The 18,265-nt window shown below is 43.5% G+C and overlaps 1 protein-coding gene across 4 annotated transcripts in view; it reads right to left on the reverse strand.

Moving 5' to 3' along the window:
• The window catches only part of abcc9 (ATP-binding cassette, sub-family C (CFTR/MRP), member 9), a 32,835-nt gene extending 15,900 nt beyond the window's left edge, over nt 1–16,935 (reverse strand). For 2 of the 4 annotated variants that reach the window (XR_004694538.2, XM_035147180.2), the window contains exons 1-20: nt 14,916–15,095; nt 13,497–13,665; nt 12,513–12,654; nt 12,139–12,260; nt 11,794–11,960; nt 11,585–11,686; nt 11,248–11,388; nt 10,988–11,170; nt 9,524–9,688; nt 9,255–9,410; nt 9,039–9,173; nt 8,495–8,657; nt 8,364–8,404; nt 8,086–8,228; nt 7,655–7,763; nt 6,271–6,378; nt 3,155–3,227; nt 2,270–2,375; nt 1,821–1,859; nt 1,056–1,094 (exon numbers count right to left, since the gene is read on the reverse strand). Coding sequence is in view for 1 of the 4 variants with exons in the window: in XM_035147180.2 (XP_035003071.1) it covers nt 1,056–1,094; nt 1,821–1,859; nt 2,270–2,375; nt 3,155–3,227; nt 6,271–6,378; nt 7,655–7,763; nt 8,086–8,228; nt 8,364–8,404; nt 8,495–8,657; nt 9,039–9,173; nt 9,255–9,410; nt 9,524–9,688; nt 10,988–11,170; nt 11,248–11,388; nt 11,585–11,686; nt 11,794–11,960; nt 12,139–12,260; nt 12,513–12,654; nt 13,497–13,662 (2,300 nt within the window). In the remaining 3 variants the exon portion in view is untranslated. Of the gene's footprint in view, nt 1–1,055; nt 1,095–1,820; nt 1,860–2,269; nt 2,376–3,154; nt 3,228–6,270; nt 6,379–7,654; nt 7,764–8,085; nt 8,229–8,363; nt 8,405–8,494; nt 8,658–9,038; nt 9,174–9,254; nt 9,411–9,523; nt 9,689–10,987; nt 11,171–11,247; nt 11,389–11,584; nt 11,687–11,793; nt 11,961–12,138; nt 12,261–12,512; nt 12,655–13,496; nt 13,666–14,915; nt 15,096–16,794 lie in introns of those variants that run through there. The other 2 variants (XR_004694539.2, XR_004694540.2) reach the window with 2 other exon arrangements.
• Nucleotides 16,936–18,265: the final 1,330 nt, after the last annotated feature.

Here is an 18,265-nt window from a genome sequence, read left to right on the forward strand (position 1 = left end):
AAAAATAATTATCAGATCAGTGCTTCTGTTCCATTCAGCTTTATGAGGAAGAGGAGGAAGAGAAGGAAGAGGAGGAGGAGGAGGAGGAGGAGGAGGAGGAGGAGGAGCGGGAGGATTATGTGTTGAAAGCTCACAAACTCCAACACAACATGGAAAATATTTTTTGTCGGATATGGGAGATAAAGATGGTTTATGGGTTAATGATGAGCTGCAAATCAACACAACCGCAGTAACACAACAACAACACAACAGCAGCTGCAGCAACACCAACACAAACATAAACAAGAACGATGACGACTCTGCTGGGAGTCTGATCTGAGAACAACACTAAGAACAACATATTTGAGGCTTCACTACACAAACACACAAACACACAAACACACACACACTGGAGGCTGATGTTTCTGAACACACACATATGAACGTGACGCTGCTTCGGCAGAACAACAGGGCGGCACGGTGGAGCAGTGGTTAGCACCGGTGTGAAACTGGTCTGAGGTCACCTTCAACTTATAAGTGTGTTTGGAAAAGAACACAAAACTTTAAAAATGTTATAGAGATAATCCAGAAAATGATTTAGATTTGTTTCAAACTAAATTCTTTTTATTTATTCGTTTATTTCTCTTTCAATGGTTAAATACAAAATGTTTTGACCTCATCGATTCTATGAAAGCTCTTTAGAATGAAACAACTTTGGAGGGAAAAGTTTTTACAACTCGTTCCGCAACGAGAATATATTTCCGCCCTGTGATGAACTGACGACCTGCAGGGTGAACGACGCCTCTCGACCATCAGCTTAGTCTCATGAAACAGACAGACACGATTAATAAGTCAATAAAAAACAGATCATATGTGTGTGTTCACGGAGACAGCCTGAGAAATCGTTTTTTATAAAACTGCACTTTCTTCTCAGGGAGTAAAATGTGAGAAATGGAGTTAAAAAAAAGATGCAGGGAGTTCGGATGAGGGGGTCAAAGGGTCACTTCAGGTCTGACAGAGGAGGAAGAGCGAGGAAGAAGAGCGAGGAAGAAGAGCGAGGAAGAAGAGCGGTGTACCTCCTGATGTCTCCGTCAGACTCCTCTGTCTCTGACCAACTGTCAAAATCACGTCAGTGTGTTAGAGAGAGTCTCAGCTGCGGGTACGTTTAAATAAACACGTGAGAAAAAAGTCAAGAGGGTCGAGAAAAGTAAAAAGGGGGACAGAGACACGGAGACAAGGAAATAAAAAAACAGAGGATGGAAGGAGGACGGAGGGAAAAAGGGACACAAGTGTTTTCATTGCAGACTCCAGACAATGAAGACATGAGCTTCGTCTGCCAGCTGTTAATCAGTTTAACCTTCCCACCCAGTGAAGAGCGGAGGAGATGCAGTCACCGTCTGTCTGCAGTAATTAGGTTTGATGGCTTCCTCCACAGTGATGACTCGTGTGTTATCAGCATCAGGGCGTGTGTGTGTGTGTGTGTGTGTGTGTGTGTGTGTGTGTGTGTGTGTGTGTGTGTGTGTGTGTGTGTGTGTGTGTGTGTGTGTGTAATGATGATGATGCCCCGGGTCAAAGGATTCTGTAAATTCAGTAAGTTCTCAAAGGCTAATACAGGAAAAACAAGACTAAATCTATTACTGATGAATTTCCCTCAGAATCAATACACATCTAGTTGCTGACGTTTCCTCGTCTCTCTCAGGGTTTTAAATTCTACTTTTCACTAAACGCACTTCAAGCTACTTAAACCTGATGATACACAACTTTTTTCGTCTAAGCTGCTAAAACATAAAAATCGGTGGAAATGATTCTGTTTCAGAAAGAAGAGACCGGAGAGAAAGTACCTGATGTTCCCCTCGTGGACCATCTGACATTCAGGCAGCCTGATACGGCAAGAAGGCAGGAAGTGAGGAAACACACACACAGACACACACACAAGTAGACCAGTGTACAGGCAGACATGTGAATAGAGGTGCAGGTCTGCACACAGAGCAAAGGTTAGTGTGCAGCCCTGATGTTTTATCTTTAATGTTGTTTCTTTGAGAATTGAATATCAACTTTCTTTAAGATAAAAATGCAGCTGCAGCAGGAAACAGAAATAAAAAAAGAGACACGTTTCTCATCCCAGCAGTTTCTCATGTGATTTCAAGTCAAAATGGCAGCTTTAAAACACACATTTCCCCCCCGACCCCTGATCCTTCAGAGGAAAGTACTGAGATAAAAGCTATAAAAGATATTAAAACCTGGTTTTAGATGTGTTACTGTGTGTGAGCAGTGTTACTGGGATTCTTACTTGCTCCAGTAGACTCTCCCGTCGATGGTCTGCATCTCACCCAACAGGGCGAGCAGCAGGGAGGATTTCCCACAACCCACCTGGCCCACAATCATCGTCAGCTGACCTGAAGAAAGAGAAAAGGTGAATTCACAGTAACGTCATATTGAAATTCACATTTAACAAATTTAAATAAACCCGAAATCCTAACAGTAAAATAAAGCTCATGAAGAAATAAGAGTCTGCAAAAACTTCTAAAATATCCTCGTTCTGAAGGACAACTTGATTCTCACACACACACACACACACACACACACACACACACACACACACACACACACACACACACACACACACACACACACACACACACACACACACACACACACACACACACACACACACACACACACACACACACACGTTTCTCCTTCTGGGAAGTGACTTACTTGATCTCACACTACGACACAAACAGGATTTGTTCATCTGCCAAGTGTTGGTGTCATGTTGTTTGGAGTACAACGTGTGTGTGTGTGTGTGTGTGTGTGTGTGTGTGTGTGTGTGTGTGTGTGTGTGTGTGTGGACACTACATGGTCCATCTGTTGGCAGCCTCCTGTAAATAACCTTGTCTCCTGACACTTCACTTCAGTGACATGTGACAGTGACTCCTTCACTCGCTGCAGGTCTGTTTGATTCATTCACACTTTTACCAACATACGAGCCGACGTTGGTAAATCTTGAACTTAAATCTTGAAATTTCACATTTATTTTTTGACATTTCAACGTTATTGACGATGCACGACTTAAAACTAACAGATCTCCTCCCTCAGTTTGACTTTATTCTCGTTCTCATGACCTTCATCTTTCACCCGAGCCCTCGGTTGCGTGGCTGCTGATTGGTCGTACCTGTCGGGATGCGGATGTTGATGTCGGACAGCGTCGACAGGTTACTTCCCCAGGTGAAGAATCCATTGCTCACCTGAACAGACAGAGAGAGACGAAGAGGAATTCAAAATCTCATAAAACATCTTAAAACTGAAGCTGCAGATTCAGTTATTCTCACAGTAAATTTCCGCTTTTGCAGCACGTGACGTGCGGATCCGTCCGAGTGAAGCTCGTGATCCAGTTTGTGTCCTGACCCAGAGTTTAAGAAACCCCCACTCACTGCAGTTAGACACTACGTTACACAAGCAGGGACACACACTGTGCTCGTGGTTCCACTGGAAACCGAGCGTCGTCCTGTGATGCTCTTCTCAGAGTTCATGACACAAGAGGGACAGATGCTGAGGTCCAGCTATTTATTCAACCTTTTTACTTCATCAGGGCAGCAAAGCTCTGATCCAGGGTCAGTTCTGGATTCACCAGAGGGTCCAGAGTCATTATACGACAGGTTAGAATAATAATTAACCCACTGCACTTATCTGCAATCGTAGTTAACGGCTCATAAGAAAAATCTTATGAAATCTGACATGACTTTTGATTTTCTTCACATTTTTATTCATCACTAGTGAAATTTAAGACTTTAAAGACTTTTTAATACAATAATGAAAGACATTTAAAATTGACCAATGTCAAGTACGACAGAATGAATTACACGTCCCCGTAATTAAAGATGAAGTGAAATAATAACCCTGAAAACCTTATCTCTCAACCTACAGAGACAAGCTGAGTGATTATTATAATATTACACTGTATTAATATCAACCAGCATGTGATTTATACGCTTCAGTTTGAACTGCATCACTTCCTCTCATCTCCCAGGGAAAATCCTCCCAGTCTGAAAGAAGCATGTGACTCTGTCTAATCCCAGAGCAGCGATCTGTCAGGCGGCTTCCTGCCAGCGCTGCGTTTACATTCCTCCCTTCTGCTGCATTTATTTGTTTGTTTAATGTTTATTCTATCTGAGGATCCTCACATCCTCCACTCGGCCGCTGCTTTGTCCCGTCACACATCCCAGAAGATGTCCAGAGAACATCTCTGAACCTCGGTCAAACCTTCACAAGACTTGTTGAAGATTCAAAACTGGTCAAGGGTCTAATCTGAGAACAAAACACCTGGATATGAATATTAGAGTGTTAATTCGATTTTGTATTTGTCTGGTTTTCTTATATTGAGTGATTTAAACGACAGACCTACCCATTGGGAAAACAAAATGGAGAGAGCGATTAGATATGATCAAAAGAAAGAAGAGGGGGAGACGAGGAAGAGGAGGGAGAATGTAAAAAGACGAGGGTCACGGCTCTTAAAGCAAAAGAAAATAAGTAAAACAGGAAGTCAGAGGATGTGGTCGTGAACAGTTTATAAATAAGGCTGAAAGATACAGATGAAGATACAAATGTTCATTTCAGTCGATGAAAATAATTATCAGGAGAAATGTCACATTATTATTTCTTTTAAGTTTATAGATGATTTTGCTCCTGAGTGAAAGTTGTGTTTTAAACTTTACAAATCTGAGGTCTATAAGTTTTGTGTTCAACCTCCTCACTGTGTTTATAATGTGATTTATATCAGACTTTTGTTATATGGCTATTAATGTAAATTATATTGCGATCATATTGTTTTATTGCTCAGCCCAAATTTTACTACTTTCTATATTTGTACTTTGTACAAACACAGCAGAGCTAATTCCTCGTCTGTGGAAACATACTTGGCAATAAACCTCAATTCTGATTCTGGCACAGGATAAAAGATTAATATAAAAACTAAGAGCTTTCATCCTCTTGATCGCCCCCTGGTGGCTGACTGCAGTATGCGTCATAAACCCTGCATCCACCATGTTGATGGATGGGACGAAACAAACAACGATTGTTTATCACTCACATCTGGATGTAATATCTGTGTGTCCACATACTTCTGCTGATATAATGTGTAAGAAAAAGTGATTTTCTTGAACAGATGCGTATCTTCACGAGTCGGTAAAGTCCTGAACTTAAACACTGTGTTCTGTTGTGGTCACACTGTGTCTTCTGTCCTCTCTCTGTCTCTCTCTGTCTCTCTCTGTCTCTCTCTGTCTCTCTAATTAACAGACGAGTGTCTGGTCGGTAGCGTCGCTCCGCAGGGATGAGACCGGAAGCGGCTTCGCTGAGGGGCTGAGAGAATGCTGGAGAAATTCACAAGACCTTTCGAGGGGCAACGTGTTCTCGTGTGACTTCTACACTTCCTGCGTCCACGCACACGCATTTACAGAAGCACACGTCACATGTATGATCCCACACACGCAGAGTGAGGAAACACTGGGGATGTGAAGCAGCTGCTGATGGAGGGAAGTGAGTGATAAGAACAGAGAGGAACGCCCACGTTTGACTGGTGATGAGCAAATATCTGATTTCTTTAGCACTTTCTTCTCTACGGGCGATTGTCAGACTTCTGTTAAAGCTGAGTTACATCAGATAAACCTGTTTGTGGCGTCGAGGTCCTGCTCAACCAATCGTGAGACAGTCTCAGCTGTCAATCACGACGTCTCCGTCCATTTTTCATCAGAGTGATAAGGACTACACCAAACTGGAGCAGGCCACCAGGGGGCGATCAGGATGATTTAGCTGTGATTCAAACTGATCTTCCCCTTTAAAAAAATCTGATATTCTTTCTTTTAAATCAGTAATAAATGAAAAATGTCCTTTCATATCTTGCTGTTACTTTCTTCTGTAAAGTAATCAGCTTCTGTTGATCTACCTCTGATCAGGTGACTCATTGGTCTCTGCTCCGGTCTGTAAAACAGCCGAGCAGCCGTGAGGGAAGCTGAGTTCATCGCTCCTGAATCTTTAACGACCTCAGCACCGCTCAGTGTCTCGCACTGAAAATCCCCCAGGACGTCACTTCTTAGTTTACAGAGCTGGTTCTGCCCCCAGGTCCTCGTCTCTAATCACCTCCCACGTCCAAATCCATAAAAATAAGCAGAATATTTCTCTACGCCCTCTCCACTGCTACCAACTCATCCCCTTCAGTGTCTTTAAGGTTTCATACTGTATACGTGTCCCTGTCCGCCTCAGGTCATTCCCCTACATGTCCACTTTGACCCTGACCTTTAGAGCCACATCCTCCGTCTCCGAGGGCCTCATCTGTCGCCTGCTCGGCTGCTCGTAGTTGTCCATCTGGTAGCGCATCGGCTGCTTCCTGTTGATGGCTTTGGTCTTGAGGGGGACAAAAGGACGAGGCGGGGGAGAGGAGTGAGGGGGGGAGACAAAAGGAAAGATTTGAAGTTAGAAATAAGTAATAAAGTAAAGACTTTCCTGCATCCGCTTCGGTTCCTTGGGGAGAGAAACAGTGCGGAGGTTCCCTCTGATAAAAGATCCCCCAAAGAATTTAATCCCACTGCTGCAACATTACTCTTTTTTACCCACAAGTCACCAGCCCTTTAAGTGAAGTCTTGTTATTTCTTCTACTTCTGACTTTAAGATATGTGCACAGACATCGAGCGAGAAGACAATCACAGCCGACCTGAACCACAAATCATGATCTAAAATGTTCAGAGCTTTAACTTGTGGGTTGTGGAACAAATGTGTGTTTTTCTCCACTTGTGCACAACTTCTGTACATTTTCTTATCCAAGTAAACTAAAAAGAGGAATATATTATTGTTTAAGTCTCATTAAAACACCAATTTTTTCGTTTGTATGGCTCCAATGAGATAAAAGAAACGAGAAAACTTTTAAAAGCTGCTGTTCACAGTTGTTCTGCCTGAATGTTCCTCGGAGGATCCGCTCGCTGCTCGTTAGGGTCTCGTCTCCGCCGGAGTCTGGGTATACACCGTATTATATAGCGTCCGTAAACCCCCCATTGAACCGGCCGAGACGGAAAACGACACGAGTCACCTGGTGTCACACGGAAGGAATGTGCGCGTGCCGTCTGGCACACCTCATTGATCCAAACCAAGGAAACCTTAAAGCGTTTTCCTGGCACCCTCAGTGTTCTTTGTTAACGTCGTCTGTTTTAAATTCAGGATAAATGTTTGGATCTATTTTTTACACTTTAAAGGGTCTGAACAAGCCAGATGTCATTTAATGTAAACTGCTCGTCATTCACACCTCAAGTGAGGAACATAAATCTACGCAGCGGACTCAAGTATCGACTTTAAGTTCATGGGTGAGATGTTTGATGCTTTGAGGAGAAAAGTTGTCGTCCTTCGCCTCTAGTGAATGTGAAAATCATTCCTGCAGAGGATTAGGGTTCGTGTGTTCAGGGTAACTGCTGCTTCTACATATATCAGTGATGAAACCTGTATTTAAATGTTATAAAATATCAAAAATATCAAAAATACACTCTAGACCACGAGCAGTTTAAGTGTAAACATGATGGTTTTGGGAGATCTCACCTAAATTAGCTGTAAAATGAAACCTGACGACTCATTCCCCAAATAAAAATGCTCATTCCTCAGTTTTGTCGATTGATCTGGAATCACTGAGACTCACCATCCCGAGGTTTTTTTTTCCTGCTTCGAAGGAAACGGACATGTCTCCGTTTCTCCAGCTGTCGTCTCCAATTTCGTCGCTCTGAAGAAAGTCACCGAGCTTCTCGACACTGCAACACACACACACACACACACACAGACACACACACACACACACAGATAAGTGTAATTGTGATGATACCAGTAATCTCTAAGGAGTTTAAAGTTTCTCTTCACTGCTGTCAAGTTTCTTCCTTGTTCCTTTAATTAGATTTAGAGTCTCATCCACTTTCCTTGTTTAGTCAGATCCATATTCTCTCTCCCTCCCTCCCTCTCTCTGTCAGAACAGCTTTACCATTAAGAGTTTTACAATTTACAGTAAGCATCAACACAAACAGACGCAGCAGCTTGTACAGAGGTTATTTTTAGACGTACTCCTCCACCAGCACTCACCTGACCAGAGCCTTCACAGCGAACCTGACCACGGTGGAGAGCAGGAAGAGCGGAGTGACCAGGATGTGGAACAGCGCCAGGGCTGCGAAGGCCTTAGAAGGACTGGGCACGCTTCCATCCAGGAATATATGAGTCACAAACGTCTACGGGACGACGGGATTTAAACGTTACCGTCGCTCTCTCGTGTTCAGGAACACGTTATTGATATTGACAAATTAATAGTGTGGTTGTAGAAAGCAGAAAGTTAGATATGAGTAAAACAAGTATAACTGTCCTACCGATAGAACGGCAGCAATGGGGATCGCAGCATTCATGAAAACTGCACGCAGAGAAAAACGGTTTCATTTTACTTTCACATTTTACCAGTGAGATAACAAAGTAATACTCCAGACCAATGTCTCCGTCTTACTGGACATGGACGTGTAGAAGGCGAAGGTCCTGAGGCTGGTGAGCTCTTTGCCCCTCGTCTCCTCCACGCTGTCAGAGAAGATGTTCTCCCAGGCGTAGAGCTTCAGCATCTTTATACCCTTCAGGATCTCTGTGGTCTTTTTCAGACGATCGGTGGAGTGGTCCTGAAAGAGACGATAGATTCATACGAGGTCGCTTTCCCCTTTAACCACTGAAATCTAATCCAGTCATCTTTGAGTCTAAGTGACATCTGGTAAAAATCTGAAGAAATTCCCTAAACACAGACTTGAGTTATCGTGTTCAAGAGGACAAAACCAGGTCCCCATGACCTTTAACTACCAAAATCTAATCAGTTAATCCACGAGTCTATGTGAACATTTGTGCTAAATTTGAAAGGATTCTCTTGAGGCGTTCTTAAAACAACATGTTCACAAGGCAAAACAAAAAGCGTTTCGTGAAGTTACATGAGGTCAGCGTTACCTTGACCTTTGACCACCAACCATGAAATATGATGTATATCAAAACAATGTTGCTATACTTCTTACTAGTGTGATCTTCTGCGTGTCCGCCAGCTTGGTGGCGATGAGGTATTGTATCGGCGCCAGCAGAACTATGACGGCCGCGCCCACCAGCGCGCTATAGCCCAATAAATAGTAGAGCAGGATCACTCCCATCACGATCTGCAGCAGAGGCAAAGAGGAGATGAGTCTTCACACAAACATCACTACTGTTCATCAGGAGATTTAAAATAAACCTCCCACCTGAACGGGCATGGCCCAAAGGTTCGGGCAGAGGAAGAGGAACCACATCAGCTGGTTGGTCTCTATAGCAACCAGGTTGTTGATCTGCCCGAGTGTCATCTCGCCCATGGACAAGTTGGAGGTGGACAGACGCAGGATTTTGTTGTAAATCATCGCCTGATCAATGAGAAAACAGGAAAATGACGTTGATTTTAATCCCTGTGTTAAGAAAGAACACGTACATGTGCCCAAAGGGGGCGACACTACCCCCCCGCTGATGTGTCACTCACCAGCAGGGCTCCGCGCAGGTTGATGCCAGCTTCTATGCTGACGTAGTACGAGGCCTGTAAGAAGGTCCTCTGCAGGATTAAAGCCAGGAAGAGCAGAACGGCCAGGACGGACGGGTTCTGCAGCAGCTTAGCGGAGGACATGAAGGGGACGCCGAAGTAGGATTCCTGCAAAACACAGAAAACACGTTGAACACATGAATCCAATCAGTTAATCTGTGAGTCCAAGTGAAGATTTGTGACATATTTTAAAGCATTTCCTCACGATGTCCCTGAGATGTTGTGTTCACAAGGCACAAACATATTTTTGATGTGTTCCAGTTCCCTATATCCCACTGGTCGCTCTATATATGAATATGTACAGTGTGGCTGTGACGCTCTGCAGGGCCTCCCTCTGTTCTCATCGGACCCAGAGTGTGAAGCGAGTGGGAAACTTTTCCGTGTCACTCAGAAATGCAGCCGGGCTCTGCTCTGTCTCTCCGCTGCCCATTAAGTCCACTTCACCAGACGCACGCAGCCGACAACAGCTCGCACTCAACATCAACTGGAGCCACGTCGGACCGGGGGGGGGGAATATCCAGAAGCAGCAGCTCTGCCTCTGGAGGAGAACGGGTCTGAGACGAGTGGATGTTTGAGATCGGCCCTGCCAGCGTCTCTTCTGCTGCCAAATGGACCTGGTGTATAAACTGTTCTCTCTCCGTCTCACCTCCCTCTCTATTAGAGGATGAATGAGTGATAACTCAAACATCGCTCCAGCTGCTGATATTTTATGATTTATGATTCTGAAATGTTTTGAACTTTGATGTTGAGCCAAATCAACGCGGATGAATTGAGTCCATTTACAAAACGTATAGTTATTTATAAAGCACACGTTTAATTTGCTGGACTCACACGTGTGTGTTAATGCTCAACTGTGGGCGTGTCCGACGCCTGTGTGTGTCCTGTGTGCGTGATGTCAACACCCAGCGCATTACGACATTACAGGCATGTTATCACGTCAGATACAGCTTCTCCTTCACACACACAAACACACACACAGATACACACTCACTCAGACACACACACACACACACAGGTGTTGACATGATGATTGTGACCAACGCCTCTGTAACATCACACTGGGAGTGAGTCATTGATTGGCTGGCTCCTGACATCATCACTAATAGGCAGAAAACAAATCTGTGTGTGTGTGTGTGTGTGTGTGTGTGTGTGTGTGTGTGTGTGTGTGTGTGTGTGTGTGTGTGTGTGTGTGTGTGTGTGTGTGTGTGTGTGTGTGTGTCAGATGACGTTGTACTAATTTGCAGTTAAACTATAATAAAATGATTGAATGTAAACACTGTGGTTCTTTTGCAACATTAATCGAGCCAAAGGGGATGAATGGATATTTTATATGAATGAATATTATCTGCACGTCTCCCTTGTTTGGTCCAGACGCCGTCTAGTTGGGTTCAGCTGAGTCCCACCCACCGTCACTTGTGACGTGTCGTTGTCGACCTCCATGTTCTTCACGATGCCGGAGATGCAGAGTGGCCCGGCGAAGCCCAGCAGGTCGGCCAGGTAGCGGAAGGTGCTGCTGAGCAGGATGGGACGTCCGAATGCTCGGTACACGGAGCGCCAGATCGACGGGGATTGATTCGGATCCTCCGCTGTCTGCGTGGAGAGAGAGAAGCTGAAAACCTAAAGCTTTGAGCTGGAGGGAGATCAGGTGATCGTCTCCATCTGCTCACCCTCTGGTCCTCGTAGGCGTCTTTGAGCCGCAGGTAGTTGGTGAGCGCTCTCATGGCGATGGGCAGCTTGCCGATCTTCCTCAGCTCTATCGGCCTTTTATGGGCTCCCATGATGAGAGGGTTCATCCACCAGTATGTCGCCTAAAAATGTGCCAAGAATTCAGATCATTGGTTTGGGTCAGTTACAAGGAATCGCTCTAAAAACCATAGTCACAGACAAAGTTCTTTATGAGACATTAACATTAGGTTTGGCTGTTGGAAATAAGTCACATAAATATTGGATATGAATATACTCTGTTGACCCAGGATGTTAAAAATCTAAAACTTTGCCCAGCACCTTGGAGAGCAAGTTGACAAACGGCTGCAGGAAGCGAACGCCCAAATCCTGCAAATCTTCCGGTGGCTTCACCTTCTGAGGATTGGCGAAGAACACGTATTTCTACAGGGAGACACAAGGACACATGAGAATCATCTATTGGTTTACAAGCACCGCCATTATTCCTCTTGCTGCATTCGACACGTTTGAGCGTATTCAGGTTCACGCACCCTGACTCTGATGACGTTGACCTCCACGCCCATCAGGAGTCCGTACAGGATCACCAGCAGAGCTGTGATACAGAACCTCAGGTGCCGTGGTCCCACGTTGTACTCTGTATACTTCCACAGCTTGATGGACTTGGTGATGAACGCCAACACCCAGTAAATGAAAAGAACTGTCCCGGGAAAACACACGTTATATAATGTGATGTTGCATGTTACAACACGTATGAATGTGCCTGTGCAGTTTTTAAGGTGCGTTGCATTTCGTGCATTTAATCACTGCCCCTAAATAAATACGGACAAAAGCAAGTGGATTATTAAACACCTGAGATAAAGTAATTAAACACTCACCAAGCAGCAGTTTGGGGAAGTTGGACGTCTCTATGTTGTGGTAATAAACCACCGACGTCGTCGCGGCTACAAAACCCATGAACGCAGGCATGTACAGGTGCAGGTTGTTCGTGTCCATCGTCCTAAAAGACAAAATAAAAACCGGAGACGATGTGAAAAAGTTTTCCAACTGTTAAAAAACAACATAATAAGACATGAGGTGTCGTGTTTGTCAGGACGTGCACACAATGAGGTGGAGCATGTCCATACTCACAAAACTGTGTTTCATGTATGATACATATTACAGGAAGTCAATGAATAACAGGTGAAAATACTTCTAACAATAACATAATACTGTGTAAATACAACATGTATCTTTGGGGGGGGGGTCTCACTTGGTGGAGACGATGCCTTCTGCGAACTCGCAGACGTGGACGAACAGCAGCGAGAAGGTGAGGATCCATCTCATGTTGTGTCCGGGGAAATGAAGCCACGTGTTGTGATGGATCTGGACCTTCGAGCTTTGACTTCCCCAACCTGACAAACAGACCATAATGTATTTCTCTTCATATTCTCTTTATGGTTTTGTTTGTTACAGTTTCATTCACCATTTCCTGCAGGAACAGTCGGGTCTCGACCGGATCACTGAACTCACTAATCCAAACTTAACTGCTCCTCAAAGCTGCTTAATGTTCACACTGTGTGTGTGTGTGTGTGTGTGTGTGTGTGTGTGTGTGTGTGTGTGTGTGTGTGTGTGTGTGTGTGTGTGTGTGTATGTATGTCAGTAGCACATCTGCTTCGCTCACCAGTCGACAGGAAGTCACATGATTTCAGCGGTTTTTTTGTTGTTTAAATGCATCTTATTGAATCTGAATCCTTTTGAATCCCTTATGAAATGAATATTGTTAACTAGCTCATATAGAGAAACAGCAGAATTATTATCCATCTATCTTCTACTCTCATCATACAAAGGTCACACAGGGCTGCAGTCTATCCCAGCATGCACTGGGGCAGCCTCGGCTGTGGGTACTGAGCCAGGACACAAACAAACAGAAAACCAAGTGCACTACTCCCGATATGTGATAATCACTTGCATTAAAAGATTCATGAGTAAAGATCCTGAACTGTGCATTAGTCCGACAGCTGCGCTCACGTCTGAGACGCTCCCGCAGAGAAGGTGAAGCTTTAAGAGGCTAAAGCAGGAAACACTTTAAACATCTGTCAGAACACACACAACACAGACAGAACACACACACACAACACAGACTGAGTCATGAGAGACACACAAACTCCTCTGTGAACTTTGTTCTGATCCATAACACACTGATCCACCGACAGCAGCTGGTCAGAACAACTATCTGTTTTATGCTCTTACTCACCGATGAAGAGGATGGGGAAGGTGATGAAGAGCAGGAACACATGAGGAACCAGGTTGAGAGCGTCCACGAAGCAGCCATTGTTCAGCACCCCCCCGCTCACGCTGTAGGCCTCGCCACTGACGTTGTTGCCGCAAAACGACAAGCCCTCGTCCTCCGGCCGCAACATGACCTCCGGGGGAAAACACAGATTCAATCACGATTATTCTCAGAAGTCAAAAGACCTGGATGTGAATTCAGTTTGTCATTAAACAGCTCGCTCGCTGCCGGGGCTTCGACTCGACCTTTGGAAAACGGATCCCGTCACATTCAAGTTCACACACTCACACTCACACACACACACACACACACACACACACACACACACACACACACACACACACACACTCTCACACACACACACACACACACACACACACACACACGAGGCTCAGATTCAAGCATGAGAGCCGTGTCACAGCCGCACGGCCCCGAGCTCATGGTGCTTTCAGGTGAACACACGTGTGTGTGGAAGGAAACACGTCATTAACAGTTGTTCCGAAGCAGAGACTCGAGTTCCAGGAGACTCAGGTCGTTCTTTGATTCACTGTTCAGAGCTCGGAGCTGATTCTAACGTCACAGACGGACGAGATGAGCTGAGCGTTCAAAGTGTTCAAGGGAGAAGCTTCAAACAACAACATCAAGATCTGAAAATATTGATCTGTCGTTTTACATAATCAATAAGTCTCTACTTGAGCCCGACTGATATTTGAGGCCAATGCCGATACTTGGGAGTAAAGATTTTCTGATTCCAACTCTGAAAACTACTTACAAATACTTATTTTATTGACATGGGATTTTTTTTGTTTCAATATCTTCAATTTGTTGCCTTGCACGAAGGTTTTCCGACATTGTACAGATAAGTAGAATATTATAATTTTTTTACGAGTCATCATTGAGGCGACATGACAACCGGAACAGCTACGTCTGTCGGACATCTTTGTTTGGGTCAAGAGATGCCTTCTCAGTTGAACACGTTTATTAAGTTATAGATATTTCTGATGACGTTAAAATAGTTTTACTCCAACATGAAATCTTGGGAACATTGATATTATAAATTCCAGAATTGAAGCAGACGACAAGTGTTGTTCTCCACAACGAGAAAATTACAACAACAATATTACTTTTACTTCCGGTCAAAGACATTGATTTCTATTAAACGTTATGCTTTAACAAAAATGTGGATAATTTAATTTGGTCTAAAACTGGTGGAAACATGGATTTGCTGCTACAACTAAAATTAAAATTAAAAATGTTCTTTAAGCTTTTACTAAAACAACACCTGCCAAAATAAAAACATTTTAAAACACTTGGCTCTCACAGACGTTAAAAAGCTAATTTACACACAAGTTAAGTTTAAATTGACAACATGAAGTTTCTCACCTCAGAGAAAAGTAATAATCCTCAGTGACTCATTCCTTGAAAACAGGTTTTCTTCAGAAAACAGAGAGAAGGAGGAAGAGGAGTAAAGAAATAATTTTACAGTGAGAAGAAGTGAGCAGAGAAAAGTGGATTATTTTTAGCCTCGTAACAGAATCAGCTGCTCTGCATTCTGCTGCCACATCAGGTCAAACTGCAGGGAACGAGGCAGGAGGCTGCTGCTGAGCTCTTCACAATAAAACACTCAGAGATTGATTCTCTTCATTGAGACGACGACACGATGAAGAGCGGAAACAAAAACTTCTGTTTAGAGCCGAATAAACCCAGTAAAATCAAAGTGCAGTTCTCAGATTATACAATGCAGATGTATACACTTTTTAAAATCTATATCATAATATATCAACTGACGGACATAATGAGGGAGTTAATTAACTTAATGTAAATGTTGACACGTCACAAAATGAAGTAGATAATCAGCAGTACTTTAAAAAACAGTTTCATCAATCAATCAAAATACCAGTACCCTGTCTACCCTGTGCCTTTGACTGCATTATGTTGCTTGTGTACTTACATGTTGTGAACTTAAATAATACCTTATTTAACTTTAAATCTATTGTTTGTTCACATGACTGCGTTTTCTCCCTCGTCTCACAATACAATTTATTTTGAAAGTATGAAAGTTATTAATTCCGCTAACAGCTTGGGAAACTTTATCTCACTCCAACGCTCTTCTCATATTTCCAAACTTGTACCAGTGAGGAGGAGGAGGAGGAGGAGGAGGAGGAGGAGGTTTATTATGGGCTCCTTCACCAACTGACATGTCACTGACACACAAGTCACCTCACCTGGTCACAGCTCTGACGTCATGACCCCCCTTGTGACCTCATCACTTTCAGATTTCAACTTTTGAAGATTGAATGTTTTTAAAAGCAAAACACAAGAACAGATGATCAATATTTTAGGAGCCAATATTTGACAAGACTTGAAGCTTTTAAATATTTAAAGAGCCGGTTATATTTATAACACTATTAAATATTAATGCTTAATAAACAATGCTTGTTTTTGAAAATAACAGTTTCACACGTGTATTAATATTTGAACTGAGCATATTCACGACCTAAAACCATCACAGAGGATGAAGAGTTGTCACGTGAACGCGCTTTGTTTTTTAAATACGTGGTTATCTGACACGAGCACGATCCTGCACAGCTGCATGTGTTGTCATTGTTATGTGATGCAACTCAAAAATATTAATAAGGAATCAATGAAGCAATAATAAACCGATCTGGTGCTTTTCACATATCGAAGAGCTACACTGTGATTGTCACCTTGTCTGTGGTAAACCAAACTCCATTAGAAAACACGTATATTAAAAGGTTTTTACACGTGTAGACAAATGTAACCACTCGTGACACGTCTCTTAATGTATTTCATTAAATTAGCGAGAGTCCACTCTTGTATTCGGCATAGACAAGAAAAACGTAAAAGGTTATAATCCAGTAAAACTTTCAACTTTTTGAACTGTCCCGCCTACATTTCCAGCAGCTTCATTCCACCACAGGCGACCGCATCCATCGTTAACCGCGACAGGGAGCATCGTGAATCAAGCTCGTGTTTTGATAAAAAATCTACGTGCACGGTGGATTTCGTTAGAGCCGAAGTGTGGATTTATCATTTGTTGATTCGTATTCAACATTAAGTCGCATTTTGAATGATGAGAACTTTTACTCAGAGTCAAAAGTCTTTGAATGTTGAGTTTGTTCTACGGAGTCTGGTTCGGGCTCCGTGTCTTTCACATGGAGGGCACGGAACTGAAAACGTCGCCGAGATGCGGTCGCCTGGTTGTGGGGGAGAGAGGGGGGGGGGGGAGGAGAAGCCTTACCCGGCCTGTGGTGCACGGTGCTGGGCTCGTCCTCCGCTCAAACGTCCGCTGATCGACTCGTTTCTCCGGTGCAGGATTCTGCTGAAGAACCGGGGACAGGAACCACCGAGAAACACATGAAGTGTCCTCACGTCAGATGTGGTGATATGGCGCTGCAGCTACACACACACACACACACACCCACACACACACGCACGCACACGCACGGATCTGGAGGCTGTATCCACGACACATTTCTCTTCATGCATGAAAACATCAAGAGGAGAATGTAGGTCAAATTAAAGCCGAATAAGCAGAACCGAGCTTTTATTTTCTAAATGTGCAGTTAGACTCGTGCAGCTGCAGCAGAAACTGTGTGAGGATCCGTTTCAATATAAAAGATATGAAATATCATCTGAGGATCTGAACTGGAAGAGTCACAGGCTGGAAATCCAAGATTCTGCAGAATGAGCTCAATGCATTTTAATATCAAATGTGAAATAAGTCTCTGTCCAGATCTCTCAGATGATTGAGACGGTCCGTTTTAACAGGTGCAGCTTAGAAATATAATATATATGACAAATTGTTTCTATTAAAACCCTTTTCGAACCTGAGCTGCATTTTATCTTGAAATGCATTAGATATATTTACAGCAGCAAACAGGAAGGGGGCGCTGTTCATTCAAAAACTCTCAAAATGAGCTTCAGAGGCAGGAGATTGAAAATCTAACAAAACATTGTGGAGGTATTAAGAATATTAATATTATTATCAATATGACTTTTTTCAAATATGATAGTAAGAAATATTAAAGGTGCAGTGTGTAGAATTTCTAAGTCTCTCTTTGGAAAAAGTGGGATTTAATTCTCATATCTACGTTATATTAACTTTGCAGTGAGTCTGAAATAAAAATGTTTTAGTTACGGTACAATGAGTTTTATATATATGTGTAAATATCTTCACGACCACGACACGTCGCCATGTTGCTACGGACGCCCGCAGCGGACAAACCGGTTAGAGGTGGCGTCTCGTGTTTGAGAAGCTGCATGAAGAAGAAGAAGAAGAAGAACCCTGGGAAGAACTTGACCTTTGACCCTTAACACACACACGTTAAACATGACGTAGATATGAGATGAGAGGGTTTTAACTTGTGTGACCATTGATGACTTTTTTGTTTGCGTGTTTGTGTGTTGTCCTGCATCCATGAGATGTGTGTGTGTGTGTGTGTGTGTGTGTGTGTGTGTGTGTGTGTGTGTGTCCTCCACAGCGTGAGAAAGCTCTCTCCTGAGGTTAGTGTTTGACCGACACGCCGCCCCAGAACAGGAAGTGGGGAGCGTTCCCCTCTTTCCAGGACACACACACGCACGCACGCACGCGCACACACACACACACACACACACACACACACTGTTTCAATGTGGAAACCATGACGTCCTAATTATAACTCACAGCTCAACATGAACCTATAACTCATTCTACTTTTTAAATCATGAGT

This window comes from Hippoglossus stenolepis, chromosome 22 (assembly GCF_022539355.2).
Source record: "Hippoglossus stenolepis isolate QCI-W04-F060 chromosome 22, HSTE1.2, whole genome shotgun sequence".
In the NCBI taxonomy this organism is placed as follows: Eukaryota; Metazoa; Chordata; class Actinopteri; order Pleuronectiformes; family Pleuronectidae; genus Hippoglossus; species Hippoglossus stenolepis.